Source organism: Talpa europaea (assembly GCF_964194135.1).
Source record: "Talpa europaea genome assembly, chromosome: 1".
Lineage (NCBI taxonomy): Eukaryota > Metazoa > Chordata > Mammalia > Eulipotyphla > Talpidae > Talpa > Talpa europaea.
Genome location: NC_140073.1, coordinates 72,593,674 through 72,620,224, shown reverse-complemented (window position 1 = coordinate 72,620,224; position 26,551 = coordinate 72,593,674). Strand labels below are relative to the sequence as shown.

General features: G+C 36.2%; 1 protein-coding gene across 2 annotated transcripts; it reads right to left on the bottom strand.

Annotated features, from left to right (window-relative positions):
• Window positions 1-417: 417 nt before the first annotated feature.
• On the bottom strand, window positions 418-20,853 carry LOC311168217 (UPF0538 protein C2orf76 homolog; the record flags this gene model as incomplete). 2 transcript variants are annotated; one of them, XM_084229593.1, is made up of 5 exons in its annotated part: window positions 418-494; window positions 7,985-8,066; window positions 12,791-12,828; window positions 19,141-19,191; window positions 20,721-20,853. In XM_084229593.1, the coding sequence occupies 5 exons, from the start codon at window positions 20,851-20,853 to the stop codon at window positions 418-420; spliced, it is 381 nt and encodes a 126-aa protein (XP_084085719.1). The 2 variants fall into 2 exon arrangements, with proteins under 2 accessions (XP_084085719.1, XP_084085720.1); XM_084229594.1 differs by lacking the exon at window positions 19,141-19,191.
• Window positions 20,854-26,551: the final 5,698 nt, after the last annotated feature.

The following is a 26,551-nucleotide window of genomic DNA, read 5'->3' as shown; positions in this document are numbered from 1 at the left end:
ATCTCTGCTAGCAAACAGAGGAACAGCAAGTCTAATGGAAAACTATGGAAAAAGTACAAAATAAACAGAATGACCTGAGTCATAAAATCTTTTCAAAGAAACTAACATACAAGTCACCAAAAGATCCCCGAATTTCAGAAAAACAAATTATGATGGAAAAAATAACATTCTGTGAGGATTTTTGAATGACTACTTATTTCACTTAAAAAAAATCAAATGTTCTTATAAATATACCCTTTTATAACAAAAAAGGAAAAAGAAAAATATGAGACCTGCAGGAGAGAAACCACCACAGATTTTAGCTCAAATAGCAGAGCTTAGGATTAACTTTTTAAGTTTATTTGACAATTTCAAAAACTCACTAGTGGAATAAAGAGCTTAATACAGGTATGTAAAAAAGGAAGCCCTGTGAGGTTTTCACCAGCATGAAACCGGATTAGCTTTGTAGTTCTTATAATCTTCTTCACAGAAGAATGCAATTTCAGTTTCATTGGCTGAAAAACAGAAAAACAGAAAGGGGGGAAATTTTAATGGAAATTTTTAAATAAGTATGGAAATCTGTATTACTTTGATTTGGGACTTTAGGCCCCTCAAGTGAGAAAGATGTATTATTTGTTTGGTTTCACGTTTCACTAAATCAATAAGAAGTATAAGTTGTAATTAAAAGAATCCAGAATTCAAATAATTTAAAAGTAAAATGAAAAGTGGAAAAATTAAAAACAACAGCTAAACACACGAATCTAGTTGTCAGGAAATCATAAAATTGCTCATGTATAGTCCTCTTAACGGTCTTAGACAATAAAAATCCTTTATTTTTTTTTTTTAAATTTGCTACTCAGATATTGAAGGAGGAAGAAAAACTCTTTTTCCCCCTGAAATTAGCCTGTAGGTATAATAATTTAATACTTAGAGAATCAGTAGAATATTTTACAGATCACTTTACATTCTCCCTCATGACCCATCAAAATATGTGTCTGAAGAAGTTAATTTTTGCCCGCTTATGATTAATTCATGAGGCTTCAACAATATGCAAAGTGAAAGACACAAATTGGCTTCTACCGCAATACCTTCAAATACCTCTAATTATTCACAGGGGATACTGCGCAGCTAAAGGACCCACAAAGGTTCAGAGCAGTCACAATTCTTTCAACCTAGCAGGTCAAGGACTCTGTCTTCTAAAACAATAAGTCAGCAACATTATTAATTCAGACTGGAGACAAATCTGATGGAAAGCCTTCCAATTATTAAACATGCAATTCTTTAAGGTGTTGCGCCAACAAGTTCCACATTCGTTTTTTAAATTAAACCAGAAGTTAATACAGTCTGCTTAGCTTTTACAGAAAGAGCAAAAGGGCCTTCAAAATCTTGACAAGAAAACAGACAAGATTATTTGTAATGAATACTGAGCACTCAATTAACATATCCTCTAAAAACAGACAAGTAACACTCTTCAAACCGAATAAAAAAGGATAATAAGGAAGGATGGCGAGGATTACCAGGGTCTCTTCTGTTTAGAACTCTCATCTCATCATTAGAATTTATCACAAAAGAATGAAATTAAAGAGCTTAGCGTGACATTTCATTAAAAGTGGTTTTGCTGGTTTTAAGACTATCAAATTTAATGTTTCTCAATCAAAAGCTGCCCATGCTCATTAGAGAAAATCCAGAAATGGTGAAAGAAAATGAAATCACCCATAGTCACAGGTCCTCATCCCAGTCCTACATCTTCAGGTTGAAAAGAAGATGACTCTTGATGAAAATATTACAAACTCCTGTCACAATGAGCCCAGGGGGCAGAATTGGGGGACTGTGACACTGCAGAGAAACCGGGAGTCAATGAGAGGCTGTAAATAAGAGTATTCTGGGCAAATGGTAAATTAATGAACTTACAGCTAAATTTCACAAGAAAACAGCACTCAAAAGAATGGGTAAGAGGCTCTGTATTCACAATCAGCAAAATGTTGAAAAGGGGGCTTTAAAAAATTCAATATTCAAAGATAAGATATTTTGAGATCTTGCCTCCAGGGGTTTCCTTTTTGAAGGGAAAAAAGCCCAAAGGTAGACCTATATAATTTGCAAATGATTCTAATCATCCTTCTAATGGAAAATGAGCAAAAGCACCCCTGTCTTTAATAATCACAGAGAAAGGTTTTATCTACAATGTGCTATTTACATATAGTACTTTACCCAGTGCTTTGCCCACACAGCACTTTGCTCAATACATGCTAACTGTAATTACAATTTTCACTTCCTGCAGTTGACATTTATCTGTACCCCTTTTGAGAAACTAATACATCGTGCAGCTCTTCAGTATGGTAATAATAAGTTCAGAATAAGCTGATGTAAAGAAAGAACTGACAAAGCATTTTTGTTTTGACATGTAGGTTCTCTTGGGTCTAATTAACTTATAGATTAATCTATTATTTATATAAAGTATTTATACTATCTCTCATAATACAGGCTCAAGTGGAGATCATCTCAGGTAATGATTTTATTTTCAGATGAAGGCTTTTCTTTTTCTCAGGAAAATTAATTAGACTGACAAATGGATTAAACTCAAATATTTTAATTTGATAAATACATTTTCACCCTTAGCAAACTGGAAAACAACACACAAATTAAGTTAGCTACTCTGAACTTTCTAAAGTAAAATATAAAAGGGATTCTAAACTTTAGTGATGTGATCCTCAAACAGAAAAGGAATATATGTTTTTTTTTAATCTATTATATTCTGTTGAAAATGTTTGAAAGATTCCATGCACTTGCACTGTAAATTTATTTGCCAATTAAAGTGAAAATGAATTATAAACGATTTTTGAGGACCTCTACATTATCACCCTTTCCACCATTATCCCTTAAATTCTTGCTTCCCAAATTCTATTTTAAATGGATCTGGAAGAACCCTCAAGAAGTCTACTGTGTGCCAGTCCCCTAGGGCATCTGATTTTAAATTAAATGTGCTGCAGGCGGCAGTGCACTCGGGTGCATAGTGCCTTGGCATGTGAATCTGAAATGAATGTGCAATCTAAAATCCAATAAATATATTGCCAGTTCATCCCTTCGTCTCACTATCAAATGAAATTCAAGTAAGAACCCTCCAAGTACATTTGTGGATCATTTTTTTAATTTTGCCTTTCAAGTTTAATGAAATGAACATAAGCCAGGACATTCAAACTTTGGATATAAGATTAATACTTTTATAACGTTTCTACACTGGAGATACACACACACACACATCCCTTTCTCAGGAAAATAATAATACTGGCTTTAAATAAAAGAACAAAAACCTATTTTAAATATAAAAGCTCAAGAAAGACTAAATCCAATGTATTTATACTCCTCAACCAGTTTATCTCAATAAACTCATGAGTATTTATTGCATAATTTCTAAGTCACTAACATCACACTTTTGGACACCCAAAGTAGAAGGCATAACAACTTTGAGAAGAGATTGAGATACATACACTGATAATTAATAATTGGCCAGGTAATTAATGAGTAGGGCAGGCTGTAGTATGATAATGATTGCAGGTTATTGGCAAAAAAATACATATACAGGAAGGACAGGATGTAGTTTTGATAGCAATTTGAGATCACGAAGACAAAGCTTCACAATCTCTCCTCTCTAGGAGACTATCCTATCCTTCCAGGTTTATAAAATCCTAGTGTAAAAATAATTCAAAACCATGCTCACAACTAAGTTATCTTTTTAATGTTCACCAAAAGAGGCCAGCAATCCAACAGAGTTCCTTAACTACTGTGCCTTTTATTTCACATTTGCTTCGGTATTTTAAAATATTTTATATTTGTTCCTGTTTACATCATCTGGCAGAAAATATTTCAAACTAGTTTGAAGAAAACAGAAAGTAAAAAAAAAAAAAAAAATCTGACCTTTGATGGACCAGACACATGCCTATGATTTCCACAATAGTGAGCGGAGGATAAAAAGAGAAAAATCATTTTTCCCCTTGCTCTGGAATCCCAAATTCCCAGGGCCTAGTACTCTGCTGAGAACCAGACTCTGGCTGTTAACATGAAGAACAGCCACCTGAACATGCTGTCAAGGAGGAAGACAAATATGCCCTAAGATATCACTACCCAGCACAGAATGGGAGAGGGACCGAAGCCTTAAGGAACCACAAATCAAACAGGATCCTAATGAAGAAGTGAGACCCAAAACGTCCCACAATATCACCTGTACATATGAGAGAACCAAAAGGTGCTGGGCACGAAGACGGGGCTCTGGTTGTGGACAGACGACTCAAGTGACTTAGGAAATGAAAACAGATCACAAGGGAATTTGGGATTATTACAGGGTCTGGCTGGATGCGAACTCTTCTTTCAGATAAACACCTAGGTTTTGGCCCACTGGATCTTGTTTTCAGTTATTTCCAATGAAACACAATAGGTTTTAGAAGAGTTACCCTGCACGCTTTCTTGCCTAAGCTAGAGAGGAAGATTTCAAAAGATAATAGTAGTAGAATGCAGCAAAGCAAAAGAGGAAATACCACGCCCAAAATACTTACATGCAAACGTGCTAGTTGGGGAACTAGTCCTTAAAACTACAATTGTTAATAACAAGGTAAAGTCTTGTTATAAATAACAATTCTAGGTAAAGGCTTCCTCTCCTGCCCACAAAGCAAAGCTTTTTACTTATGTATTTTAGCACTAACTCCACAAGCAAAAACTTCCCCTGACGTCAGGCATAGAATATACAATTGGGATCTGCAATGCAGATAAAAGGCCAGAGTGGGACCAGGAGAATTTCTCTGCGAAAAAAGAAATCTTCAAGCAGGTTTGTTCCCCTAATTTCCCCCCTCACAGTCTTTCTTCCCCTTTCATGTATTTTGCAGAAAAGTCATAATGATAAATTTGTTATATTGGCTTTATTCCCATGGCAACTGACTGTGATAGCAGACTGACAGCCCTACAGGAAGATCATGTGGTAAAAAGGGAAAGTGACAACTTAGAATTTTTCTCTTAAACCTCTTAAAAACCTAACTAGAGACAGCACCAAGGGAGGGAAAATTCCCTGGAAAAATCACACACTTCAAGTGTCATTTTTACAACTAGACTCCCACTTAGAATTTTTTGTTGCTCTCCAGAGACCAGCACCTCCCTCCCCATGTACAACCGTGGCTTTTCTCCTGAGCACAGCAACATTGCTCTAGGCAATAGGAAGAACATGTGGGAGATGAAATCACTCCCCACAGGTACTAAAGTCACCCCGACCAGGCTACTGTTTTGCCAGGGCAGGAGGGCAGCTTGAAGTTCTTGTACCACCTCCAAACTAGTGGGAAACCCATAAAGTACATCTGACTCTGATCAAAGACCTACAGCCTTTAAATAAGAATGACTTATATTACGTAAGTCTGAAATTAATGACAAGCCAAAAACTGGGTCTTCTGATAAACGCAAAACATTTCCTAACTGTCTTTTCCAAAATGGCTTCCAAATAAGTGTTTTAAAAGTGATTATTTGCATTGCTCCAGATGCTTTTCTATACAGTCTTTACATCATTTAATCTTTACGACAACACTCAAAATAGGTTTATTTCTATTTTGTTTTTTACAGAAATCAACACAGAAACTCAGAGAGGCTAAATGGTTTTATAGAAGCTCAGAAAGCAAGTAAAATGCAAAACCTTTGCCCAAACCAATTTTTTACAATTTTAGAAGTTTATTCTTTAAAAGTGGTTCCTTAATTTACAAGGAAGACTTGTAAACTATAAGCAAAACAATTTAATTTAAGGGCAATTAGATAATATGGAGAAGAAAGGGAAAAAAACAACTACTGGCAATGCCCCCCCACCCCCAAGAAGCCATTTCTATAATCTGGGTCTATGATCTTTTCTCCGTTACACATCGAGACATGTAAATATATACACTTTTAAACAATAATGGTATCACACAATGTATTCTATATCCAGTCAATAAATAAGGCTCTACAGTAGTGATTCACAAACAAGGAAAGTGAGAGAGAGCCCCCCTGGAGACCTACCACAACCGCATGGGAGTCACCGAGCAGAGGAAGTTTACTCCTGCTGGGTAGGGAACAGGCAGAGAGTGACCTTTGAGAAAGTCGTTCCGGTCGACCTACACAAATGTCAGATGGAGTATACAGCCCCTATGGCATTACAAGAGAGAATCCACTTCTAACACTCCCCTGGCTACTACCACGTTTCTTCATGTCCGCTGGCCTTATAATTACTGCTCTTCCCAGGTCACCCTGACAGTACGTGGCAGAATGAACCTGTGAACCCAAGCAGCCTGGCTCCAGTCTCTAAGTCTTAATCACCTAGACTAGTGTCACATAAACAGTACCTATTTTCACATGCTTGCTAGCTATTCTATCAGTAGAATATTTTGTTTTTCCTTTTCATAGGAAGCTGTCTAAACTCAGTTAATAACTTTTTATTTGTCATATGTTGCAAAAGTGTTCTTTTTTGCTTATAAGCATGCTTCTTCCTTTATATCTGTTTACATTTTTCGGGTTTTATGTAGTCATATCCATTACTTCTCCCTGCTTTATGGCTTCTGCCTTCAAGATAATGCTCTTCTCTTTCCCAAGATTATGAGACTACTGAGCCACATTTTAATTTTTAACATGCTTACATTATAACATTTATCTATCTAGGATATATTTTGGAATTAAAACTGAGATAAGGATTTAAATTTGATTTTCCCAAATGCTTTGGCAATGGGCCAAATTCATTCTGGCTAATTCATTCTTTCCCCACTTGTTTGAGATGTCAAAACTTTATCATATTGTCAATCTTATTTCTTTCTTATTTTGCTTTTGGATTTTTTCAGTCTTTTCCATGGAGCTATCTGCCAATTCCCATATCAATACTGGACAGTTATATTTATTATAGCTTTATGCTTTAACAAGGCTAACTTCTTATTGCCATTGTGTCTCAATAAAAGGTGTCACCTGCTATAATAACATAATAACATTTGGATAAATAAAATTCAAATTTAAAAATGCCTTTTCAAATAATAACAATAAATATTCATAGTATGGAAAGACACAAAATCTAGCCAGTAGTGCAGACCCAGAAAACAAGTCTAAGATTTCACAACCTTCTATTTAAAATCTTATTTAATTGGAAGATTAGTCAGGAACCCACTTTAGCTACATGTACCATTCAAAAGTGAATTCCTAAAATATGTGCCTACAATTACTCAATAGGACACCTATCAAAAAAATGTAAGGTTTCCTATCATGGACCTCAGAGTTCTCCTTAACCAGCATCTAAGTAATTATAACGTAAGTGAGACCTGTGCTGTTTCATTAGCGTCAAAGGTAATGTCAGAGGCATGCCTTCAACTGTTCACAGAGCTCTTAAAATCGTCAGTCCTATTGCAAGAGCAGCTCTAAGCATACATATAAGTAGAATTAGAGTGACATCTAATGGTCACAAAGCATGTCACGTAGCATTTCTTTAAAACAGAACAGCACGCATATTCCAGGTTGAAAGGCTAAATCGGCAATTTTCAACTGCACACACTAAGCTCCTATTTGAAATTCCATGACTTGGTCGGCCCTGAGCAATCTGGATGACTATCGTAAACCACGCTGCATGTTATACAAACAACATCTCACTTCATTATTCCACATTAGTTCTATCAGGTCCATTTCTCTCAAACCATCAGTTCAAATGATGCTGATAAGGGTAAGTAGGTTATTAAGTAAGTAATAACCTGTCAATCACTTAAAATAACCCTCAGCAGAATTCTGAGCATACCTTCCGAGAAGAACTATTTGCATTCTGAACATTTGGAGAGCAGATATCTGCTGCCCTCAGTCAAATGATCTGAATGTATATCACTCTCAGCCTTCTCCTCTGAATAATTATCAGGCAGTGTAAAGAGCACCAAGGGTAGCATTCCTTTGCGGTGGGTTATGATAATCTCATCAGACAGGCCTCACACACCAGCCAGGAGACAAGAGCTCCCTCCAGCACCACACAGCCTTTCCTCACCAATTCCAGCAGCTTTGAGGGTGCTCTCTTCTTTTAACAGGAGTCTGTCATCATCCTCCAAACTCATCACAAGCTCATTTGTCTAGAAAGAAAGAAAATTTGCATTTTATCAGTATTCAAATGCATTTCATATTTGGTAAGATTTCTTGAAGACATAAAACTGTACTTTGGGTCAGGACATTAAGTCCTAAGTCACATACTACTTTCATTAAGGAAAGGAGAGACGTGAACAGTCAGGACCTAGTAAATGCACACATGAGGCAGAACACTGGGGACACGGTGCTTTAGCAAATAGAGAACTCCGTAGCTCAACTCAGGTCAAATTCAGGCCCCAGCAGCACCCAGGTGTGTGTTCTCAACAAACCCTTCCTTAGATTCATTTCCTCATCTATAATAGAGGGGAAAGAATGCCTCTGCTCTGTTGCTGCATGGTGAGGATGAAACAAGGTGAGGCATCTAAACCCCAGTGTTGGCTGTGCAGCAAACACTCCCTGTATTAACTTTTAACCCTTGTGTCATCTTCCCACCAGCCTCAACTTGTCATCTTCTCTCCCACCCTCACTGTAATTCAGGAGGAAGAAGAAAGGTTAGGGAAAAGGGCCGGGGCACCTGGAACTGAGGTTTGAGCTCTGGCTAATTGGACTTTTGAGAGAAGCAAGCTTACCTCATAAGGCCACATATCTAAAATCCTGGCCACTGTTAATAAACACTTGGGTCACATGTGATACTAACTATAACATTTCTCTGTGGGATTTGAACTGGGAATATATTCTCTCCAGTGATGTTTACAAATCAGAAATAAAGGAGAAAATTTTATGTTGGTATCTGCTCCTAACTAGTAAATAGAGGTGACTGCTAGTTGGGCCCACCCCACACCATGCCACTTGTCAACAAGAACACAGCTATTTACCAACGTATCCTATATTCCTAGGATAAGGCTCAGAGGAGAGTCAACAGAAAGGCCTTTCAACACCCAAAACAGATAGATGCCCAGAAGTCATGCTCCACAGCTCATGACTTCATTCACTGGGAGCACAGGTGCTTGGACTCCAGTGCAGATTAAAATGGGGAAAAGACAAACCCAATTAAACAAAATAATTTTAGAATAGGCAATGCATATTCATGATAAAAAATTCTCCAAGTCTATCTGGATAGAGAGTGAAAAGTCTTCTCCCAACCCCTATCCATCCTCCAGAGAACTTGTACTAATTCCAGGGTATCCTTCCAGAGACTGTCTCTGTCCATATACATGCAGGCAGAGATATAAACTTTTTCCACACACAAAAAAGCACATTATGTACTGTGTTCTAACATCTTAATTTCATCTCTTAAAATATAACTTAAATCCATTCTAAATCAGCAAGAGCTACCTTAAACTTCATCAAAACTGCAGAAAAGGGGCCTTCCTGGTGGCACAGGGGTTAAAGTCTCACCACTATCAAGCAATCACCAGCCACTGCAGCATGAGTTTGATCCCCAGTCATGGAGCTAACACATATGGCAAGCAGATCTCTCCTGTTTTGGCTGCCAGCTGCTCCCCTCAGTAGTATATTTCAGTATATCCACTTGTTCTGCTCCCCACTCTGCCTCTGGTGAACCCTCTCACCCCCTATAACTCTGGCCTACACCCCAGTTCTTGTATGCATAAATAAAATAAAAATATAAATCTTAAAAAAAAACTAGTGAGAAATTCCATTGAAGGGTCTCTCTCTCTCTCTCACACACACATTTTTTGATAGACATTTCAATCTCTGTTGATGGACATTTAGGTTGTTCCCAACATCTTATAACCATAAACAATCCTGCAATGAATACCCTTGTGTGTGTAATTTAACATACTGTACAAATTTTATCTTAAAGATAAATACCAGAAGTAGAATTGTTGGATCAAGGATTAAGTGTAATTTTTATTTTGCAAGTTGTCAATCATACACAATCTGTTTCATCTCTGTCCTTAACTGGTAGTTTTATTTATTTTGGAATAAAGACAAAGTTATAGATCCCACTTAATTGTTTCTAGATATCTACCCAGTTGTCCCAATACCATTTATTGAATCTGCCATATTTTCTCCATAAATTTGAAATGCCATATTTATTACATACTAAATTCTTCTACACATTTTGGTCATTTTTCAGACTTTCATTTCTGTGCCATTGAACTAACAGTTTAGCTGACAGTACCACACTTTAATTACCACAGTTTTATAATGTCTTAATATGCAAGAGCTAGTAATTCCCATTTCTCTGTGATTATTCTTCATTATTTTTTGCATATTTTTTAAGGATTTATTAATTTATTTATACAAGAACTGGGGTACAGGCCAGATGTGCAGGAGGGTGAGAGGATTCACCAGAGTTAGAGTGGGGAGCAGAACAGGCAGACTGATGAAATACACTGCTGAGGGGAGCAGCGGGCGAGATAAGAGAGGTCTGCCGGGCCATGTGGGACCCTAGCCTGCCGGCCGGGATCAAACCATATTAGCATATTAGCATATTAGTTTTATATGCTACAGTTCATACACACACATACATGCATATATACACGACTACAGTGGGCACTAAATACATAAATCAAGAGAAAACTGGCACATGTTCATGTTGTTGCCTCTTTCCATTCAAAATATCCTAAGTATTTCTGTTTCAGTCTTATTTTAGAACTCTTTTCACAGTTTATTTTTTTGTAAAATTGAGGCAGAATTTTACATGAATAAAATGCTGAACATTAAGGATTTAGTTCAGTAAGTCTCAACTGAATGTCCCTGCTAATATTTTAAAGATTTCTTCTTAGAGATTGTGCATATTTCTTATAAAGTCCAGGATATGACTTCTTTCTTTCATAAACTTTTAGCAGGTTTAGCTATTATGAGTTTGGTATCCAAACTCACAAACTGGAATTATTCTGACTTTACAAATAACCTAGTCATTATAGTCTACAACACACACACGCACACACACTTTCTTGAAAACGAATCATAGTTATTATTTGCACTACACTATTATTGATTGATTGGTTCAACAAACATTAACATTAACACACACCTCATCTCATAGAAGGCTCTGGTGGGAAGGTATCAACAGCTTTTTTAGTGTGGTGAGAGGAGGAAACATCTGTGAACACCTGATAACTATAATTCAAAAAGTCTCTAGTTTCTAACTTAGAAATTTGAGGAATGGGAAACACATCTTTTGTGAACAAGTTCTCTAAGAGATAGGCTATTGATAAGTCTCACCTTCTGGCTAAGGAAGGAGACTAAAATTACAGCGGCACTGAAAACCAAGCTGCTGGATAAGCACTGCTCAGAGATGAAGAAACTGTGTGGGAGTAGAATAAGGCACAAATGAGGATAAGCAGGTGAAAATTTTCTGAAGTTATAAAAGTATATCTGTAAAACTATATTGACACCTTTCCTTATAAAGTTGAAGAGGAAACTTAAGAATCATTCATTCTGTTTGACTAGAATGGTTTAGATGAAAGTTGTAAAGTCAGAATCCAAAAATACTCTAAATGACTTAATTTGCCTTGGGAATCTTTCCATAAACAAACGAAATGTTCAATGGAAAAATAAGCTCTAATTTTACAACTCTAAAAAGCCAGGATGGAACAATTGTTTTAAATATAAGAAATAATTCTTAGATATTTCCAACTATAGGAGGAAAATTCCATGATTTCTTTAATGTCATAATACTTATTATTTGAATATTATGAACAAGGTCTTCATCAGGATAAAGAAATAATATACTAGTTATTCCTTCTAGAAAACAAGAGTATTTGACAAGTTCAACAATGAAAAATGTGTCACATTTTATTTTATGAACTTTTCAAAGAACTTATTTTTCATTTTAACTTTATTTTATATTTGTTTTCCCCTTCTACAAAAGACCAAGTTTCCTGTTGTCCACATTTAGGAACAAAGTTGAAATAAATACTCCTGGCCCAGAGAAGAGAAAAAAGATGGAGTCTGTCATCAGATATAGCAGAGGAATATTCTAGCATCCATACAAAGTGCAGATTTCACATCACATCCCAGACACATCCAAGCATTTGAAATATATGTATACACAATCCTTGGAATAAAAAAAAATTAATACTCAGAAAATAATAACAAAAATTCTTTAAAAGAAAAGAGAAACAGGGTCTCCCTGGTGGTGCAGGCGGTTGAACACAGCACTGTGAAGCTGTCCACAGCCTCTGCAGCACGGGTTCGATCCAGGCCAGCTGGTGAGAATCCCACATGGCGCAGCAGACCTCTCCTGTCTCGCCTACTGCTCCCCTCAGTAGTGTATTTCAGTAGATCTGCCTGTTCTGCTCCCCATTCTGTCCCTGAGGAATCCTCTCACCCTCCCACACCTATGGCCTACACCTCAGTTCTTATATGCATAAATAAATGAACCTTTAAAGAAAAACAGAGTCAAGTCATAATAAGCACACGATTTTTATCTGTTTTTGGATCTTCTCTTATTGGAACAGAATTTAGAAGGGCAAAGATACTGGATTTCCAGATAGTAGTGGTTTTCTTTATATGTAACCTGATTACCAAGTTTTAAACTTACCTTATGTCAAATATTTGCTTGATATAGAATATGGATGCTTTTTCAATTAGCACTTTTTTTAAAAGCATCTACTACTAATAGGAATGTGACTTAAAAGACTATTTACCCTTTAATGGAAAAGTAAGATACCTACCTACAAAATAAAAATGCTATTATAACAGAAAATATTTTATAAATATATATGTTCTCTTATTCACTAAGTCAACCAACAACATAGATTATATGTCATTTATATAACATACATTTGAAACGTACCTTTGATTTATGTGCTTGATGAATAATCTTTAGTTTATCTGAAAAAAAAAAAACAAGTTGTATTTTTACAAAGATTATTCTATAACTTCACTTCAAACTATAAAAGTGAGATAGAAGAATGACTATGAAATTGAGAGATTTAAGTTCTTTGCATATGACCAGGTTCATTTGAAAAAACAGTATGGAGGCCTCCCTGGTGGCACAGAGGTTGAGTGCTGGGCTGTGAAGCTGCCTGCAGCCTCTGCAGCGCCAGTTCTATCCCCGGCAGCCGGCAAGGGTCCCACATGGCACGCAGACCTCTCCTGCCGCCCACTGCTCCCCTCAGCAGTGTCCTCCGTCTGTCTGCCTGTTCTGCTCCCCTGGTGAATCTCTTACCCTCCAGCGCTTCTGACTGTACCCAGTGCTTGTATAAATAAATAAGTAAATCTTTAAAAAAATAAAAAATAAAAAACTAGTATGCACTAAAAGAAAAATTAGTTTTGCAAGTATTCAACTTAAAGTTCACTATATAAAGATACTGTAAAATCTTTGATCTTTGATACATACAACTTGTGTGTCTACATAACCTAAAGTCAATTCAACACAATTTCACTCACATTACTCTATTCTGATATTTTGGAATTAATAAACCAAGGAGGAGCAAATAATGTAAAAAAAAAAAAAAGTTTGTCTTAAATTAAGACAAACATTAACAAAATAAGCTGCAAAAAAAGTCTATTGATCTCTCAGAGCAGATAGAATGATAGGGCAAATGATCATACTGACCATTCATCACTGTTAAAAAACAAAAATCATCTGAATAAATTTGAGATCTAATTGACTTTATTAAATGATTAATGAACCTGGAAACATCCCATCTAGTAAGCAGGCAGTGAGGAGTTGTAAAAAATGGAAGATTTTTATAGGCAGGAAGAAAGTGGAACAAGGTAATTAAGCTATAACAAAGAAAGATTATTTCAGGCAAGATTACCTTCCCATAGAGGGCCTTATCAGGCGTAATACCTCTCTAGTGCTGACCCAGAAATTCTAGACTGTTGGTTTAAAATTCCACTCCTAGGAGGGGTTGAAACTGCAATTAAGTTAGGTTAGGTGACTTGAAGCTTAACACAACTGACTCTACTTGGGGCATGCTGTTTTCTTTTTAATCCCACTCTCTGAATTCAAACACTATCAAGGATCATTATTATCTGAGCAAAGCTGCTACTGCCCCCAGAACACCAATATCTGCCTCCTAGTTTTCAAACATTATACAGCATCATGCCCCCTCATCTGCTTTAGTAGTCACTCCCTGGCTCCTTAAGCTGTTCATGCTGAAGACAGTCTACAGCATCCTGTTCCACAATGGATAAAATTCTAACTGCAGCAATCAGCCTTTAACAGGTTTAAATACAGAAATTTCTAGCACTTCAATTAAGTTTTCTCTAACAATAAATGCAATATGATTACAGCCATTCTTATATGGGAATAAACTCTTTTTTTAATTTAAATATTTTATTTTATATAATTCTTACATCTTTTTTCATCTTTGCACAATGTATGCATTTTCATTTTGGTTGTATTCCCCATACAATTACACCTCCCCCCTTATTTTGACTCTAGTCCTTCCTTTCCCCGCTCCACCCCCCCCCCCCTGTCTCTGGTTTATAGTTGCTTGTTGATTTTGATTTTTACTTTGTATTGATTACTCTTTTTCCTGGTCTCTTATTTAGGTTTTCTAAATTCCTGCTATGAGCGAGACCATCTGGTATTTTTCTTTTTCTTTCTGACTTATTTTGCTGAGCATTAATGGGAATAAACTCTTAACCTTCCACTAAAATTCATTTTTACCAATCATGCTGGTTTGAGCCAATGAGTAAAATGAATGAATCTACTTAAAAAGCAGGTTTTGATTTTATAATAATAATAATAATAATAATACTATAGTAGAATAGGTGACTATAGAGTTAAGAACTGAATTATCCATTATTTAAAATAGTTAACTTTCAGTTATCTATTATAATTTTTAATACAAGACCAGCCTAATCCCAGGACTGAAGGGGGCTGGTAAGGCAGTGCAGGGCACCATATCTAGCATAGGATTCTGCACACAAAGCCTAGGCTGCATGTACACACTATATGACTAATGATGTTTTCCTAAAATTAAAACTCTTGCTTAAACTGAGATTCCTGCCCTAATGATGCCCAAAGGAGTGCCAGACATTGACACCAATGGATGTACCAGGGTCAAGATAACCAGGAGGCTGATGACAAGTTCTGGGGCTGAACGTCAACTGTGATAGGCTGTTCTGATGGGCTGTTTGCTTATGACTGTTTTTGTTTAACCCACTATAAAAAGGCCAGCTCAAGAGAGGTGGCAGAACAGTTTCTTCAGGGTGTTATGCCCGCTGTTCTCTCAGGTCAATGGCCAGTGATGTGAAAAAGAAAAGTACTTACAGGTTCAGTTCCTGCCTCTGCTCACTGACTTTTGGTAGTGATAGGTAGCAGAACCCAAACCTATTCTCTGGTAACAGGACTATAATATATGCTGTTAAGAAATAAATCTGACCTAGTTTAGCATACTAGGAATACACATATGCCACAATTGTTAAAATTAAGTTTAAAATACACACAGGAAAATAGCAAATTCAACTTTTGAATATCTATTATTCTGGGTTACTAATTATATTTTTTTCTCATTAATAATAAACATCAGGTTATTATTGGAGACAAGTTAGAGAAGCCAATAGTAGTAATTTTTTAATAAACAGACCTTGCCTAAAGTCTTTTATAATTAACCTGCACCACTATGCTTGATCTTATATATTAATCACATTCTATAGATTTTGCTAATATTTTAGAGTTATCTTTGCTCAAATACGTTCTACAAAGTCATGTAAGCCAAATAAGAAAGCCACAAATTTAGCAGAAAAGGAAATGCTTTGAGCAGAAATTTTATCAGCTTTTTCTTTCCAACTTTGGTAGCAGGTAAAAAAGGAGAGAGCACAAGGTGGCAAAAGGCGTATTCATGTCTCTTTCTTTGTTGAATGAAAATCTCCTTCACCTGTTTTTACTTCTGAAAAAAAATCATTAACAGAAAAAACATCTGTGGGTATTTTTTCCTTAATGGAAATTCCTTAAGAAAGTAATCTCAGGGCCTCCCCGGTGGCGCAGTGGTTGAGCGCTGGGTTGCAAAGCTGCCCGCAGCCTCTGCAGCGCCAGTTTGATCCCCGGCTGCTCCCCGGCCACCAGAGGAGGGTCCCACATGGCGCGCAGACCTCTCCTGCCGCCCGCTGCTCCCCTCAGCAGTGACTTCGGTCCTTCTGCCTGCTCTGCTCCCCGCTCTGGCTCTGGTGAATCCTCTCACCCTCCCGCGCTTCTGACTGTACCCAGTGCTTGTATAAATAAATAAATAAATAAATCTTAAAAAAAAAAAAAGTAATCTCATAAAAATGAAAACATATTTGTGGAGCTTAATGTGTTCATACATGCATTATCTAATCTAATCTCAACAAAGCCTTATGAAACAAAGAGAATTAGTAAACCCACACTACACAGTAACCAACATTTATTGCATACATGGCAGAGGAATACTCCCCACCCCCAAATATATCTGTTTGGCAGAAATATTACTTCATAAATGGGCATCCAGTCTGAAGGCTGGATGAAGGCTGTCCTGTAGTTAAGAAACATTTACAGAAAAAAGAAAGTCTCCCTTTATGTTTCCCTCCTGTAAAGGGAAGACAAATCTCCAACTGTTATCAGTAGGGAAGGCAGCAATTTAACTCTGCATAAAGGTCAACTTGACCTCATTGCCAGGTCTTCCTTGTGATCTTCCATGACTGCCAATCCCTACCCACCACTGTCCTTTGTCTCAGCCGATATTATTTAAGATGGTGACAGAAGACATTTTGGTGAGTGACTCAGTTTGACTGGGTTTATCCCATGTGTACAGTATAGGTGGTATACATGTTATTATGGATAGTATTATGCAAGCTCTTTTTGCTTTTTTCTCTTCTCAATCTGACTGATACTTATTTGGTTACTTGCCAGCCTAGAAGAAACTACAGGGGTTAGGGAGAAATTTCCTCTCTGCCCCTAAATACATACAATGTTTATGTCTCAAAAATAAGACAACATCTGTTTGGGAATACACAGCGTGGTTAAGGGAATCAATAATAGATGTAGATGACAATTAAATGAGAGGCTCTGAAAAATCCCAGACTCACAGTGGGCTAGCAAAGTGGCCCTTTGCCCAAGGGCACAGAGATATGCAATTTAACTCAACTGGCAAACTGCAACCTGACTGTGCCTTTTTCACTCCCCAACTCCCTAAGTATTTTGTTCTCACTGAGCAATATAACAATACTGGAGGAAAACAAAAGATGAAAAAGTAACACTTCCGGCCTTTCTTGTTGAACACAGCAGCACATTTTTAATGTGCTGCACAGCACATTAGGTTATCAAACTCAGATAACCTATCCTAGTGGTTCTCTGTTATCTTAACAGATAAACGTATTCATTGTTTCCTGTCAGTTCATCTCACTTAAAAAAAACTAGGACCAAAAGGTGGCCATGAAGTGAAATAATACAAAAGGTCCATTATCTGCCAGTGTGATGATTAGCAGTCAGCTACTTTGATGCGTTTATTATCTAAAATTTATCTGTTAAAATAAGTTACATGCAACTTATGTTTGTATACACAGTGACCATGCCAAAAAGGAAACCAAGGGTAACTATTCTAACTTGAAATCTATCTGTAGATTGGTCCAAGTTTAAGGTTTTATCCTAAAACATTATGCTTTGAAAGCCATGAAATACAGACATTAAATATTTACTTAATCATGCTTTTTATACCTTTCTCTTTGTCATAAATATTGACATTGTAATAACCCTGACTGATGGAATGGTGGGGGCAATGAAGATGCGAGATCAATTAAATACAGACTGATTAAAAAGTAGTCATTTCTTATGTCTCATAGACATGCAAAAGGAAGGACAGATAAAAACCTGGAGGTGAAGAAAGCCCCTCCTAAATCAAAACTAAGAGATGGTCCTGATAACATACCTCTGAAAAGTGGTATAAGGATAGATGCCAATTTTAAGACACCTTGAAATGCTTATGGACTCCATGCCCATAGCCTTGAAGCCTGCTGCAAGGTCTGACAGAGCTGTTGGGGACTCTCTGTGAAGAGGCATCTCCCCTCCTATGCAGATGGGTGGCTGCCAGGAGCTCACTCCTTCTCTACCCGTTTCCTGAACTTTGTCAGGAGGCTCATTACCTTCCCCCTTTTACTGCCAACTGAATTATTTGCTTATATTATTATAATGTGGATTTCCCTCTAGTAGATTCTTATTGTGGCTATACTCATTTGTTTTTGTTTTTAAAGATTTATTTATTTATGCATACAAGAACTGGGGTATAGACCAGAGATGCAGGGGGTGAGAGGATTTACCAGAGACAGAGTGGGGAACAGAACAGGCAGACTACCTGAAATATACTGCTAAGGGGAACAGTGGGCGAGACAGGAGAGGTCTGCTGTGCCATGTAGGCAGCTCCCTGGCCTGTGCTGCAGAGACTGCGGATAGCTTCATAGTGCTGTGCTTAACCCCTTGCGCCACAAGGGAGGGCCAATGTTTATATGCATTTGGCTTGAGTCCTAGGTGAAACCTTCCTGCTTCATGAAAATTAGCAAACTTAGAGATCCCGAACTTAATAAGACATTCTTATTCAATATTTAGGATGCAAATTCTTTAAGTCCAATAAATCTAAGCACTTTCCTCTCAGTGCTGACAAGTTCTTTATTACCCCTCATGACCTTATAATTAATCACTGGATATTAAAATGCATACACACGGTGAAGAGTGTGATTTCAAAGTATTTTAGGTCATAAGTTGCTCCACCAAATGACAACAGAATTAAAAGCCTCTCCAAAAAAAATGATCTAAGGTAATAAAAAATTTATACTTTAAAATGTCTGTACAATTAACAGAAATATTTATTAGGTACATCATAACTTTCAAGTAAAGTCTCAAATTCAAAGTCTGGCCAGTGTCATTATTTGCATAGCTATACCATATTTATACTGATTAATGAACCCAGTTTCTTGCCTTACTACCACATTTTTAAATCAACAAAATATATAATCCCCCACTACATAACATGTTCAGGCTACTAGTATTTAATCATTTTTCCTTTTTTGGCCCCAAAATCCCATTACTTTAAAAACAGTAGGATTCGTGTATTTCTAAATAAACTTCCAAACGTTTTTGGAGAGTAAGCTCATTTTGAAAAGCAAATTTATATTTACAGCAACATAAAACTAATGTGAAATTTTATTAATATATATAAAAGAATAAGAAAAATAGGTTACCATATTTATAATTTCTGAATGGTGGTGGCAGGTTGTTCCTTACAGGTATATCTGTAAGAAAAACATTATTTTTATTACAAAATATTCAAATAGACACAGTATATATGCTAGTCTTTTGTTTCTATTCTCCCATGCATCCAGACTAAACTACTTTGAAAAAATTGATAGGTTCACCTAAAATAACAGTACATTTGATAAAATGTTGAGCTGTTATTAGTCAAACTGAAAATTCTATGACACTATTCAGTGAATTGGTATTTTGTTAAATACAGTGTCATCTGTGTACACATGAAATATACAGTAAACATGTATGAAACATTATTTTCTATATATTTGAGGTTATTTTGCATATGAATCAGAACCAGTTGATGATCTTTGGTAAGTAGTGGAAACCAATGACTTAGAACAGTCTTATTCTCATCAAAATTCAGAGAGCCTACAATATAATTCCTCTAATTCAGCAAACAAAACAAAACAAACTACAGTAAATATATTTTTAAAACAGTGTTCCAAACACCAGTATTAGTTTTAATTAATAGTGTCTGATGCTGCAACTCCCACTATAGAGGGCAATTTGGTGACATGTATCAAAATTACATATGCATATATCCTCTGCCCCATACCCCCGGTCTACACCCCATTTGACCCTGCTCAACCAACTGTACCCTAGGATCTGAACATTAGATAATATATACATTACACCTGAGTTAAAATAATTGATGCTTATTCTACATGTTTTATCAAATATTGATGATCAGAACACTTTCATAATTAAAACAGGTAGAAACCATCCAGGACATATCAAAAGGAAAATGAATATCATGCCTTCTATATATTTTTTTAAATTTATTTTATTTATGCATACAAGAATTGGGGTATAGGCCAGAGGTGTGGGAGGTAAGAGGGTTCACCAGAGACAGAGTAGGAAACAGAACAGTAGATTGAGTGAAATACACTGCTAAGGGGAGCACTGGGCAAGAGAGGGGAGACCTGCTGTGCCATGGGGTCAGCTTCCTGGCCAGGGATCAAACTGCAGAGGCTACAGATAGCTTGATAGTGCTGAGACTTAACCACTTGCACCACCACAGAGGCCCACCATGTCTTCTGTATTTTAAACTCAAAATGATAAACTAGCACCAGTGAGTCTGGTCGACCACAATGACCAACAGCTCTCATGACTTCCCCACTGTGCTGGCCACCTCCTTGGCATAATTCCATAGGGCCCTCTGTGTGCCCAGCTGGGGAACACATTTAGCTACACTACACTCACTTATTAGCCAACCTCCAAATACATATGTCATTACAAGCAAATCTAGACCTAAAACTTTTTAATAAAAAAAAAGGGGGGCAGGGGAGAAGCTTAAATAATCACTGAGAAGGGCACACACACAACTAAGTGAGCCCTGGGGATATAATGTTCTTCACTGATGCCAAGGCCCAGACCAAAACCTAGCACAGCAGCTGGCTTAGAGCCCAGGCTGATAGCCTTCCAAAGTACTTTCATAGGATTGTTAATAATGTAATAGGCAACTATTTTTTTCAAAGTACTAATAAAAACTAATGGTAAAGATATCTCATACCTTGCTTTAGAAATAATATAAATTCCTTCACAGTTTGGCCCAAATTAACTCCATGATATACTACAGGTTTGAAATTGCGATGCTCAAATGAACGTATGAGGCGAACAGTAATGGTCACTTCTTCGGAAGCCATGTGAAGAAATTCCTGTGGCCAAGAACACAAAAATAGTCTAAATCACATCAACTCACAAAGATCTACAAACCTGCATTTCTGCCTTCAGCCTTCTGGCATCCAGCCCACCCCTCCCACACTATCTAGTTAGCAACGGAGTCCCCAAACCCAGACCAGATTCCTGGGTAACCATTAGGGTTCCTAGGTTATTTCCACTTATCCAACCATGATGATGAACAGAAAACTGCCAATACAGAAGGTGAACATGAGTAACAACAGGGTGTGTGAACACGCAAGGGGAGAAACGTGGTTGCCAAATAGACACATGACATGCATAGTGGTTTGAATGTGGTAGGGCAGTGGCCGCCTCACTTGGCCCTGAGACAAGGTTTGTTCATGTTAGAGTCAACTCTCAGGAGGTCACATTTTATTATTTGTAATTGCTTTTTAATGGAATCTTTATGATTTTCTATATAAATTATCTACAAATGGCGATAATTTTACTTCCTCTTCTTCAATTTTATATCCTTCTCTTAATACCAGTCTTGTCTGATTACTCTCTCTAGGACTTCTGATGCTATGTTAAATAGTAGTGGTGAAAGTGGACCTCCCTATCTTGTACCTGACTTTAAAAAAAAAGTGTTCATCTCCTACATTGCTGGTAGAGTGCCAACTGGTGTAACCACTGTGGAAAGCTGTCTGGAGGTTCCTCAGTCTACTAAAAATGGAGCTACCATACGATCCAGCAATTCCACTCCTAGGGATCTACCCAAAGGACATAAAAACAGTGATTCAAAAGAGCACCTGTATACCTATGTTTATTGCAGGACTATTTATAATAGGTAAAACCTGGAAACAACCCAAATGCCCAAAAATAGATGACAAGATCAAGACGACGTGGTATATATATACACAATGGAATATTAGTCAGCAATCAAAAAAGATAAACTCATGCCATTCGCAGCAACATGGACAGAGCTAGAAGGAATTATGCTCAGTGAATTAAGACGGAAGGAAAAAGAAAAATATGGTTTCACTTATAACAGGAATATAGGGGAACCAAATAAGACATCAGTGTAAAAAAAAATAACAGTACAAAACACAACAAAGCAAAAACAGACAATTATAAACCAGAGACATCCTGCAGGGGAGGAGGAGGAAGAGGATCAGAGGGAGGGAGGGAGGAGCACAGGGGACTGTGGTGATGGTACAGGGGTGCCTTGGGGAAGGAAATTCTATGGGGATTCTATCTGAGGGGGTGGGGGAAGCAAATACTGTTTAAAAATTTTAAAAATGATAAATGTCAAAATAAAAAATTAAAAAAAGAAGAGTGTTCAGTTTTTCACCATTGAATATGATGTTAGCTTTGGGTTTGCTGTACATGGCCTTTAATATGTTGAGGTATGTTCCTTCCATCCACATTTTTTGAGGATTTTTATCATAAGTGGATACTGAATTTCACCAAAAGCTTTCTCTGCATCTTTTGATGGGATATGATTGTTCTTTCTTTTTGGTGATGTGAATTACATTGATCAATTTTCCAATGTTGAACCATCCCAGCATCCCTGGAATAAATCCCACTGAATCATGATGTAGGATCATTTTAATATATTGTTGAATTCAGTTTGTTAAGATTTTGTGAGGATTTTTGCATCTATTGTCATCAGGGACATTAGTCTGTAAATTTCTTTTTTTATGATGTCATTTCTGCCTTTAGTAATAGAGTAATGTTGGCTTTATTAAATGTATTAAGAAGGATTTCCTCTTCCTTAGTTTTTTTAAAGAGTTTGAGAAGGATAAATATTAGTTCATCTCTGAAGGCTTGGTAGAATTCACTAGTGAAACCAACTGGACCTGGGCTTTCGTTTTATGAGAGACTTTTAATTATTGCTACAATTTCCATGCTGGTAAAGGACCTTTTCAGGTTTCTATTTCTTCTTGATTAAGTCTCAGAAGTTTCTATATTTCTAAGAACTTGGCCACTTCACCTTGGTTATTCAATTTATTAGCATGTAGATGTTTATTGTAATCTCTTAATAGCCTATGTGCTTCTGGGATGTCTGTTCAAAATTCTATTTCATTTCTATTTATTAGAGTTTTGTCCCTTTTTTAATTTGTGAGTTTAGCTAGATGTTTGTCTACTTTGCTTATTTTTCCAGAGCTAGTTTTTGTTTTCATTGATCCTTTGGGCTGTTTGTTTTTTTTTTTTTTCTTTTAACTGCTCTAATTTTTATTATTTTCTCCCTTCCACTGGCTTTTGGTTTTATTTGTTCTTCTTTTTCTAGTTCTTTAAGGTGTGAAGTTAGAATGTTTGAGATCTTTCTTTTATCTTGATGTGTATTTGTATTGCTATATACAGCCCCCTTGGTACTGCTTTTACTGCATCCCATAGATTCTGATAGCTTGTGTCTTCATTTTCATTTGTCTCAGGCATTTTTATATTTCTTCCTTGATTTCCTCATTAACCCAACAGTAATCCAGTACTGTTATTCAACCTCCACATACTATAGGTTTTTCCTGCTTTCTTTTTATAGCTGCTATCATTGTGATCAGAGAAGATGCCTGATATGATCTCAATTTTCATGAATTTATTGATATGTGTTTTGTGACCTAGCCTAGAGATCATGTGGTCTATCCTAGAGAACATACCATGTGTATTTGAGGGGGATGCAGTAACCTATAAATATCTACTAAGTCCATGTGACCTAATGCCTTATTTGAAGCTACTATTTCCTGTCTAGTTGATCTGCCCACTGATGTACAAGAGGTTATGTTAAGTCCCCTGCCACTATTGTGTTGCCACCAATGTCTGTTTTCAGATTTGTTAATAGCTGTCATATATTTTGATGCTCCTTTGGTACATATAAACTGATGAGTGTTATATCTTCCTGATGTATTGATCTCATGTCCATAATCATTATGATTATGATTACCTTTGCGTTTAGCTGGAAGGCTTTTTTTTAAGATTTATTTATTTATGCATATAAGAACTGGGGTACAGGCCAGAGGAGTGCAGGGTGAGAGGATTTACTAGAGACAGAGTGGGGAACAGAACAAACAGATTTACTGAGATACACTGTTAAGAGATACAGCAGATGAGTCAGGAGAGGTCTGTTGCACCATGTGGGTAAGCTCCCTGGCAGGGGATCGAACTGGTGCGGCAATGGATGCAGATAGCTTCATAGGGTAACCTTAATCCCTTGCACCACCAGGAAGGCCCTGGAAGTCTTTTTTATTCTGATATAAAGGAGACTATTCCTGCTATGTAATGGGTGCAACTTACTTGTAGGATTGTGTTCCAATCATTTACTTTGAGCTTATCATTATTTTTGGAATATAGATTGGTATTCTAGACACAGTGGATAGTTGGGTTTCTGATCCAACAAGCAACTCCATGCCTTTTGACTGGTAAGTTCATTCCATTAACATATAGGGTGATATTTGAAGATACATGAGGATTATTTATACATGAGGATTTACTACTGCCATTGTTTTTAGTATTCTGTTTCTATTTATTTCCTTGTTCAGTTTTTGTACATTTTCTTCTCTTCAATTTAGATAGGAGAGCACCTTTCAACATATATCATTGGAGATGTCTAGTGATTGTAAACTCCTCAAACTGGAAAGGACTTCATTTCTGCCTCATATCTGAAGGACAGTCTTGCAGTATAGAAGAATACTAACTCATACTAACACTTTGAAAGTATTTGAATATGTCATTCCATTCTCTTCTTGTTTATATGGTTTCCTCAGAGAAATCTGATATAAATCTAGTGGGAGAACCTTTTACCTATTGCCCAACCCCCACCCCAAGCACTTTCACTATTCTTTCTTTGTCTTGAACTCTTGGTAGTTTTGCTACTATATGTCTTGGTGTAGGTCCCATTACATTTAACCAGGTATTTTTAGAATTCCCATTATCCTTATGTTACCTTTCCCAAAGGAGTGAATGTTTCTGAAATGTTCCTTTTTTTTTTTTTAGTAGCTCTTTTCATTCTCCCACTTGGGTCCTTTTTACATTATTATCTTTGAGGTCTCTTATTCAAAATTCCCATTTAGTCTATTCTACTTCCATAACTTCCTCCAGAATCCTTTATCTATATTGATCATTTTACATCCTGAATTCTGTTATTTTCTTAACATCTTGATTTTTATTTTCTTTATGTTAATTTTATTTCTCATGCCTTTTATTTGTTTTTATGAATTTTGCTGTATCTCTTTAATTAGCTTTTCAGAGTTCTCTTGTAGCACTTTGACTTGTTTTTCTGCTTTTCTGACATTTTTTTGACTCTTTTTCATGTTAATTTTGAACCAGATCTATATCTGATAGAACATAAAATCTTCCACTTCTTTTTTGGCTGGATTCTGGACAGTTCTCTCCTTGTGATGTTATATTCCCTTGAGGTCTCAATATGTCATGTTCAACAGGTCACATTTTAATCTTACAAGTGCTGCCAGATTTTAGGGTTTATTTAAGTAAGCCATGGTATTATCCAGTTTTCATACAATTGCTTGAGAATGTTGGTTTCATCCTAAAAGAATGTACTGGTCCAATGTGTCAGGTGTTAACTTTATTTCATTTAATTCTAGTTTCAAACCATGAGTTATTGCATGCATTTTAAAGATGAGGAAACATTATCGGAAACTGCATAAATTACCCAAGATCATAAAACTGATAAAAAATGGAGCCAGGATTCAAGCATTCATTCAATTCCAAAGTCCATGTTCTGTCTATATGCTATTGGGTTCAACCCAAATTATTTCCTCCAAAAATCTGCAAAGTTGGCAATGTTTTAAAAATAAAATTATGGTATATTATTATCTAGTGTAAACAGTTTATGCCACTTTCAACTTTCAATACAATTTTCAGTCAAAATACATAATAGGTACTAATAAAAAATACCTATAATACTAATAAGTACAAGATGCTCAAACTCACTAATAATTAGGGAAATTCAAAATAACAAAGTACATACATCACTCATCAAATTAAATAAATTTGTAAAAATTAGTAATAAATAACAATAATAAATAAATGACAAATTAAAAAATCTGACAATACTTAATGCTGGCAAAAATGTACAACAATGAGAATTTAACCAGTGAATAGAAGCATTCAAATGGTACTACTTTTAGAAACAATTTGGCAATAATTAGTAAAATTTAAGATATACATACCTTTCCGTCTAGCAGTTTCAGTTACAGGTAGGTATTCTTGGGACCCTCTCATATATGTACACAATAAGAACTATAAAACACATTATTAATAACATTGTTAATTGCAAAAAGCTTAAAACAACTAAATGCCTATCAATAGAACAGATAAGTAAATTATGGCTTGTTCATACAATGGAGTAATGCAAGGAGTAAAAAAAAATCAATGAACAAGAATAATACACATCAGCATAGATAAATCTCAAAAATATGGTGAATGAAAGAAGGCAAGTTGCAGAAGAATCAGAGTACACTACCATTTGTACAAAGCTCAAAAGCATAGTGTTTATTATGTTTAAAAGGAGATAATCAGTTGTTCTTGCTAATATAAAGTGTAGGTTATGCAGTTAGAGAAAAATATATAGGTATTTTGATTATATTAGTAACAATTTATGTTTTATGAAGGCAGCAGATAAAGATACCAGATTCTTGGTAGCAATGAGATAAATCATAAATGGCCTAAAAGTCAGGCTGATATATGCATGATTTATGAAACTGTTTTGTA